This window comes from Kogia breviceps, chromosome 4 (assembly GCF_026419965.1).
Source record: "Kogia breviceps isolate mKogBre1 chromosome 4, mKogBre1 haplotype 1, whole genome shotgun sequence".
Lineage (NCBI taxonomy): Eukaryota > Metazoa > Chordata > Mammalia > Artiodactyla > Physeteridae > Kogia > Kogia breviceps.
Window position 1 is genome coordinate 136,939,699 of NC_081313.1, and position 8,961 is coordinate 136,948,659.

The 8,961-nt window shown below is 41.3% G+C and overlaps 1 protein-coding gene across 5 annotated transcripts in view; it reads left to right on the forward strand.

Annotated features, from left to right (window-relative positions):
- Window positions 1-4,864, forward strand: part of MED7 (mediator complex subunit 7) — a 116,601-nt gene extending 111,737 nt beyond the window's left edge. For 4 of the 5 annotated variants that reach the window (XM_067032011.1, XM_059062968.2, XM_067032010.1 and 1 more), the window contains one exon: window positions 3,511-4,864. In XM_067032011.1, coding sequence (XP_066888112.1) covers window positions 3,528-4,229 — 702 coding nt within the window. In that variant the 5' untranslated portion in view covers window positions 3,511-3,527 and the 3' untranslated portion in view covers window positions 4,230-4,864. Of the gene's footprint in view, window positions 1-402; window positions 495-3,510 lie in introns of those variants that run through there. The other variant, XM_067032012.1, reaches the window with a different exon arrangement.
- The last annotated feature ends 4,097 nt before the right edge of the window (window positions 4,865-8,961 follow it).

Genomic DNA, 8,961 nt, shown 5'->3' on the forward strand with positions numbered 1-8,961 from the left:
ATGGAGGCCATGTTTATCCTTGAAAGATAGTATGATGTAGTGTTTGAGATCTTTAGGCTCTGGCTCCTTCCTTTACTCTGTGACTTTACACAAGTGGATCAACTTTTGTGAGCCACGGTGATCTCATCTCTGAAATGGAAATAGCACCTTTCTTTTCTCAAATTTCTCGCAACCATGAGAGAAGTATTTAGCACAGTGTCTGGCACATACTATGTACTCAAGTATTATCTGTCATTATAATCATCATTGTCATATGTTAGACAAACAGTAAATATTTGAAAGAGTAAATAAACATTAAAGATGTTTGTACCTACTTCCAAATTTCCATTGATTTGAAGCCTTCTTGAAATGAATGGAGCTACCAACAAATACTACTAAAAGGCAATATGCTAGGATATAAGGGAGAAGGAATGTGGTATAAGAATTAAGCTGGCTACTATATAGAAGAACTGTAGTGAAATCGAAAAGATCCCTGGGAAGCCATTGTATTCCAGGTAAGAGGGAATGGTGTCTTGATCAGAACTGACGAATTTGAGATAGTGAGATATCGAAGTTTTGGGATTTGATAAATTTGGCAGTGATGGTGAGGAGAGGAGATTGGTAAAAAAGGAGGATTAAGATAACCTTTGGGTTTCTGGCTTGAAATACTAGGTAGATAATGGGGACATTTTACTGAAACAGGAAAGAGTAGAAGCTGTGAAAGGAACAGGTTTAGGGTGTGTGTATTTATGGTAGATGGACTCAAAAGAACTTTTTTGTTTTTTCTTTTTTTTTTTTAAGTTTGAATGCCCTGTGAGACATCCAGGAGCAGCCCAGACACAGTCTGGACTGGAGATAAGAAGTCAAGCGTCAAGAAAAGAAAGACAAATATTATATCACTTATATGTGGAATCTAAAAATAATACAAACAAATCTATGTACAAAACAGACTCACAGACAGAAAACAAATTTATGGTTGCCAAAGGGGAGAGGGGGAGAGAGAGGGGCAAATTAGGAGTATGGGATTAACGGACAAACTACTATACATAAAATAGAGAAGCAACAAGGATTTACTGTATAGCACAGGGAATTATATTCAATATCTTGTAATAACCTATAATGGAATATAATCTGAAATAAATAACTGAATCACTTTGCTGTACACCTGAAATTAACACAATACTGTAAATCAAGTATACTTAAAATTTTTTTTAAAAGTCAAGAGTCATAAATATAGACCAGAGTTTCTCCACTTTGGCACAATATATTGACATTTTGGGCTGGATAATTCTTTGTTGCTGTGCTTTTACGTTTATAGCATCCCCAGCTTCTACCCATTAGAAGCCAGTAGCACCCCCTCCCTGGTTGTGGCAACTAAAGGTGTCTCTAGACCTTGCATATATCTTCTGGTTGGCAAAATGACACCTGGTTGAGAACCACCGATAGAAATGGTATTAAAAGCTATGGAATTGACTGAGATCATCCCAGGGAGAACATAAAACAAAGGCCTAAAACTAGTGGCCAGCAGACCACAAAGATCGTTGGAGATAAATCCTTTTTGACCTCGCAGTATTTGACAATTTCTGGAATTAATTGCCAGTATTTTTAAAAATTGAGAAATTTCACATGAAAATCTGGATTTTTTTGCCCTTACTTGAAAACTCAAGACCAAGGAACAATGAATCTTCATTCGCACCTGAATGCTAGTGGCTGGAGGCTTTGAGGTCTGGGTTGGAGATGCTGAGTTCTCCTTCACTCTTTATGTTGCCTGCCTTTTCCCTTTGGCTTTTGAGTTTGTGAGTCTCTGAGGCATGCCAACATTAAAATTTGGCTAGAGAAGGAGGGGCGGTAAAGGAGACTGAGAGGCAGCGGCCAGTGTGGTTAGGAGGAAGACGTAAATTTAGCATCACAGAAGCTGAGGGAGAAGGGGAGTGTTTTGAAAAGGAAGAAAATGCTGCTGAGAGATTAAGATCAGTTTAGAAAAATGTCCATTGGATTTGGTCATGTGGTTGTTGATGGCCGTGATGAGCAGTTTTTGTGGAGGTAGGAGGTTGACGCCAGATCGGATAGTGACAAAAATGAATATGCAGAAGGCTAGTAAAACAGTGAAGTGTGGGTTGATACAGTTAGAGTAACTCATCATGCCCATGGCCACTGACAGATTGATTCTCAGCAGCAACCAGTTCACTGCTGTGGGTTGGTGGAAACAGGGCTGCCTCATAGCTGCCGTTATTACCTCACAAATTCCAAGTATAGAACTGCCTCCAGTATGACTTGCTATCTGTCATGTTGGATGGTGTTATGTTATATCTTGAAAATCTGGTAAGATCCATCTAAGTGAGCACTCGGGATATTCTCATTTTATGATGTACCTAAGCTTCAAATGGAGTAGAGGGAGGTTATTGTGATTATTGAAGGTATAGTTGAATTTGAAATTTCTGTAGTAGGTGTTGAAAAGTTAATGAGTCTATAAAAAATTGTAGAGTATATTGTAGGAAAAAAGGGAATGGAATTGGATCACAGAAGCTCAGATGATGTGATTTTGTCTGGAATATAGTAATTTTAATTTTGTCAGAGTGTTCCTTAGAGTTATAAGTGTTTGCTTTTGGAGATGAATGTATAATATAAAACGAGTGATTGTAACGTGAGATGGGAAGACAGCATGTGTAGTTTGGCCATAGGGAGGGTAGAGAAGTGAGGCATAACTGGTGAGGGGTGTGGAATCCAGATGATTTAATTTTTTTTTTTTTTTTTTTTGCGATACACGGGCCTCTCACTGTTGTGGCCTCTCCCGTTGCGGAGCACAGGCTCCGGACACGCAGGCTCAGCAGCCATGGCTCACGGGCCCAGCCACTCCACGGCATGTGGGATCTTCCCGGACCGGGGCACGAACTCGTATCCCCTGCATTGGCAGGCGGACTCTCAACCACTGTGCCACCAGGGAAGCCCCACATGATTTAATTTATAGATGAAAATACAGTTGATCCTTGAACAACTGGGAGGTTAGGGGCGCCCACCCTCTGTGCAGTTGAAAATCTGAGTATAACTTAGAGGTGGCCTTTCATATCTGCAGCTCCTTCATATTTGCGGTTCTGCATCTGAGGATTCAACCAACCATGGATCTTGTAGTACTCTAGTATTTACTATTTTGAAAAAAATCCACATGTAAGTGGACCTGTGCAAGTTCAAACCTGTGTTGCTCAGGGGTCAAGTGTATACTACAGTATATTTTTTGTGCCAATGAGAGTATTAAGTAGAGCAGGAAAAATATGATGATTGAGTATATATTGTTAGTTAGAAAAGGATGCAGCCTTTCCCTGTTGTAAATGTTAGAGACTAGGGAGATCATTTTGTCTTGGGCGCCAAACTACCAGGGGAGAAAAGGGAAAATGTTCTGTCATTAGTCGCTGAATGTGACAGGTTTGTTTTGTAGCTCCACTCTCAATCTTTGGTCTATTTCTGTGTGTGTGTGTGTGCGTGTGTGTGTGTGATTTTTTTTCTTATTTTTTGTCTGATGGTCCATTTCTGTAGGTTCTTGATCTTCCACAATGGGTGAGCCACAGCAAGTAAGCGCCCTCCCACCCCCTCCGATGCAGTACATCAAGGAGTATACAGATGAAAATATTCAGGAAGGCCTCGCTCCCAAACCTCCACCTCCAATAAAGGACAGTTATATGATGTTCGGCAACCAGTTCCAGTGTGATGATCTTATCATCCGCCCTTTAGAAAGTCAGGGTATCGAACGGCTTCATCCTATGCAGTTTGATCACAAGAAAGAACTGAGAAAACTCAATATGTCTATCCTTATTAATTTCTTAGACCTCTTAGATATCTTGATAAGGAGCCCTGGGAGTATAAAACGAGAAGAGAAGCTAGAAGATCTTAAGCTGCTTTTTGTACATGTACATCATCTCATAAATGAATACCGACCCCACCAAGCAAGAGAGACCTTGAGAGTCATGATGGAGGTGCAGAAACGTCAACGCCTTGAGACAGCTGAGAGATTTCAAAAGCATCTGGAACGAGTCATTGAGATGATTCAGAATTGTTTGGCTTCTTTGCCTGATGATTTGCCCCATTCGGAAGCAGGGCTGAGAGTAAAAACTGAACCAATGGATGCTGATGATAGCAACAATTGTGCTGGACAGGATGAACAACAAAGAGAAAATTCAGGTCATAGGAGAGATCAGATTATAGAGAAAGATGCTGCTTTGTGTGTCCTAATTGACGAAATGAATGAAAGACCGTGAAGGATGTTTCTTTTTCTTCTTTTTTTTTTTTTTTTCATTTCAGTAAATAGCATATATATTAGTTAATTCACTTTTAGAGAGTCTCAAAAGAGATAGCACTAGAAGTCTTGCAAGCAGCCTGACTCTCAGAATTTCTCAATTGTTAGACGTCACAGGCAGTTTATGTTATTTCACTTCATGGCAAGCTTAGGTAAATGACTGCGCCTACATTAAGAGTAATCACCTCAGGGGGCTTCCCTGGTGGTGCAGTGGTTGAGAGTCCGCCTGCTGATGCAGGGGATACGGGTTCGTGCCCCCGGTCCGGGAAGATCCCACATGCCGTGGAGCGGCTGGGCCCGTGAGCCATGGCTGCTGAGCCTGCGCGTCCGGAGCCGGTGCTCCGCAACGGGAGAGGCCACAACAGTGAGAAGCCCGCGTACCACAAAAAAAAAAAAAAAAAAAAAAAAAATCTTCAAGAGTAATCACCTTAAAAAGCAGTGTTTGCCGCTATTGTGTGGAACATCCCTGTTTTCGGAGTTGCAGTAAACTTTGAAGATATCCTCAGTAATAGTAGGTTTTCATCACTGAAAAGTAGATTTGTCATTTGCTTTAAAAATGATAGATAATAAAGGATATCAAACTTTATAAATATGAAATTATGAAATCCTTAGATTTATTTCACTTAAAAATTTGGTTAATCTCTAAAAAAGAATAGTGTAACATGTTAAAAGGGAGGAACCCTGGAGAGTTATAAAAAAGCAGGTTTTTTTTCCCTCTTGGCTGCTCCTACAAACACTGTCTCAGCCTCTTGTCCCTATCCTGGATGGGTCCCAGAACATTTTTCCAGTCACTAAGAAGTCCTTTGATCACTTTTAGTCACATTCATTTTAATAATTGAAATGTCTGTGTAATTACCTATACATCTCCTAAACTCAGACCTGCTTAAGGCTGGAAGCCTGCCCTGGGAAGGGGGTTTGGTGGCAGAGACTGCTGGATGTCCACCAGAGATTCTTGCTTGCCTGAGATATGCTGCCCTGCTAGGGACTATGTTCCTCCCATTCCTCTTGCATCTCGTGAGGCCATGTAACTGAGTTCTTAGCAGTGGAATGTGGTGTAAAAATCCAGGCCTGCCTCATAAAAATTTCTCTTCTTGTCTGCTGGTTTGATGGTCACACCCAGGAAAACTTTGGAAGCCATTTGAAGATGGCAAAAGTTCAATCATTTCGAGTCCTTGAAAGCCTGAAGACTAGGCCCTCCTTTCATTAACTCCACCCTCTCCCAGTCCCCATCCCCACCCCCACTGATGTGACTTCACCATGTGAATAAGAAGTCAACCTGTTTTGAGCACTGAGATTTCATTTCTGCACCTTCTTCTCTTTTCTCTTCTCCAACCTCTCTTCTGGCAAAATCTTGATGGAGAGTCTGCCTTGTATCTGAGGGTGGCTGCCAGCCTTTCTCTTAATAAAGGCCAGTGGTTCTCAAAGCATAGTCCTGGACCAGCAGCATTGGTATCACTTGGGGACTGGTTAGAAATGCAAATTCTCAGGTGCACCCCAGACATACTAAATCGAACTCTAGGGGTGGGGCTCAACAAGCTGTGGTTTAAAGAGCCCTCAGGTGGTTCCCATGCAGGCTCAAGATTAAGAATCATTGATAATGGTAAGGCCTTTTGCCAGATAAGCTGGCAAAGTCCAGTTTAAAGTGGCCACAGGCCAGTTCTATATGTGAAACATTCATGCATACTTTTTAAAAATCTGGGGAGTGTAGGCTGTTTCCAAGTAGACAACCCCTCTATTAGGCACTTAGTTGGCAAGTCTCATTTGTTTTTTCCTGATATGTGTTTGGTATAGATTTTTGTACTCCAGAGACTTCAGGAGACACAGTCCAGGCTCTCTTAAGCTTAAGTTAAAGGGGGAGGGGAACCTCCTCATCTCCCGGTGGCAGGGCAAGGTGGACATTGCTCAACACTTGAGCGACTCTCCAAAGGAATCTCCTTTGTAAAGGAGACCTCAATCTTTTTACAGCCTTGAGGAGGGTGCTGGGTTAAGAGGTACAAAACCAATTTTTGGCTGCCTTACAAATCCTTGCGTGGAAAAAACTACCTGAATCACATCACATCCTTAAGAGAGTCACGACATCATTTGTATATAATGTGTGTTCGTTGGAGAGAAGGATTAAGAGACTGAAATTTCAAGTGGAATCTTAAATTCTGATCTTGGGAGGACCCGATCTTGTAGGTCTGTGGGTGGGACCTGGCATAAACTCTAAACTCCTGGTATTATGATGGGTTGAAGGAACACTAGTGGTCTGATGTTAACAAATTTCAAAGTTTATATAGAGATTCAGTCTATGAGGATTTAAAATACATCTCTGCACACCTGGTCATAATGAATATTCCTGATAGATTGATTCCTCAAAGTGAAATATCTGGAAGAACAACCTGGGCAACTCCTGAGATTACCAATGCCTGGGCCCCAGACCACCAGGATTCTGGTTTCATTGTTCTGGACGGGGGCCCTGGTATTGGTTTTAAGAAATCTGTAGATGACTCTACTGTGCAGTAGGATAAGGAGGATTACATTAGTCAGTACTCTCTATTGAACTAGTTTAAGCAAAAGATGAATTTGTTGAAAGGATACTGTGTTACATAAGTTAAACATCCAAACCATGAAGGACTGGGAGGGTCTCTAGGGCAACTGGGGCTCAAACCTGATCCAGAACCCTCTGTCTCTCCTTTCTGGCTTTTCTGTTAGCTTCATTCTCTACAAACCAAATTCTTTAATGGTATGGGTGCAGAACGTGGCTGCTAAACGGTTCCTGAGTGTTAGGTCTTTCTATACCACTCTCTGGGAGTTGTCTCTCGAAAACGGAAAAAAAAAAAAAAAAGGGTGAAAGGCTAATTAACCAGTTAGGAGGGAGGAGTTAGGGGTGGCACACCCGATTCCAACTGGGCCATTCAGCTGGAGGCAGATTCTGTAAGAATCCGACAGACCCCAGCATGTCAGTGTTGGGGCGGGGAGGTGGTCCACCCCTCCCTTTAAGTTCATTTACTCATTGCATTCATTTAGTGGATATTGTGGTCCTCTCTATTCCTGATACTGGTTTAGTTGCTGGGGGTATGAGGAGTGGGAAGGAAAATGGAAGAAAGATAAACAGGAAAACAAATAGGTTAATTTTTGAAGGTATAAGTTCTTGCTTTAACCATTCAGCCATAATAACAGAAGAATCTTGCTTCCAATTATATTCCTATTTCCTGCTCAAAATGCCTTGTCCACATTATCTTCTCTTTTCAAGTTATGTTTCTATGTTCACAGTTGTTAAGGGTGTTGTAAGGCCATTTCAACTGTGCTGTGTTGTATTTGAGAGAAAAGATGTGTCCTGGGTCCTGAGTGTCTCATGAGACAATTAAAAGTTGGCATGATTTGGGGGAAAAGGCTATTATGGCTGCAGCATAGCGGGGGAAGAGGTGGGAGCTAGAGAAGCAGATGGAGGTCAGGTTACAGGACTTAGAAGACCAAGGGAAGGAGTTTGTTATATCCTAAATCTGATGGGAAGTGTTGGAGAGAGGGAAATTTCCCCCTCCACCCCTCTAGAGTTCTTGTGGTTGGACGAATAATAAAATTGACGCAAGACAAATTAACAGGAGAAGAGACATTTTAATTCTTATACAGGGAGGTCTCATAGAAATGGGACCTAAGAAGTAGCCAAAGCATATATACACTCTTTAGACAAACACTGAATTTCTGAGGAATTGTCAGGACAAAGAAACTTAGGTTTTGGATGCTCAATTAGTGAAGAATCCAAACAATTTGGGCTTGGGGTAGTAAATTAAAGAAGTAACAAGGTTTGTATAGGCTTCTTGGCTCAAATTCCTTCTCTCAGGCAATAAAGGTGTCCTTTTACCTTTACTGCAGGGAGTGAACCTTTCATGGGAGAGGTTTATTTTTTGCTTTGGGGGAAACAAAGTGGGGGTCAGAGTGTCCCTCTTGCATTGGCCATTTCTTAGTTCAGTATGCCGTCGTCGTAGCATATTTTGGGGAAGCCTGCTAGCACTTTGTTGGCACTATTCTTATCACTTTATGTACAAAAGGCCATTTTTATCCTCAAAATAACCCATTGAAATCATTATGATTCTTACACCTAAGTTACAGATGAGGAAGCAGAGGCTCAGAGAGGTGTCATTTACCCAAGGTCACCAAGCTAGTGAGTGGCGAAGCCAGGATTGAAACATTGTAGTTTCAAAGCCTAAGCACTCAACCTTCATACTCTTATCACCTCTCTACTGCATCATATAGTTAATAAATCATAGGTAATAAGTAATGGAGTCGAGTGGAATCTGATATTTTGACCCTAAAATCCATACTCATATGCTACATGGTACTGGACTGAGGAAGGAGATTTGTAGACAGGGATTATGAGCTCCCTTTGAACATTTTAAAGCATTTTTGTCAGAATTCTGCTATCTTAAGGAGATGCTGTGTGTATAGCACTAAACTTCCTAAAACTCCCTCTTAGTAGATATCACCCCCACTTTATGAAAGTGGGGGTTCAGTTTTGTGGTTTGCTCAGATGGTGTTTCCAGATTAGAATCTAGGTCAGGAATCAACAAACTTTCTGTAAAGAGCCAGTTAGTAAATATTTTAGGCATTATAAGTACTCTCGTATATGGTACAAAGGCAGCCATAGAAAATATGTAAACAAATGAGCACGGCTGTGTTCCAGCTTTAGATATGGACATTGAAACCTGAATTTA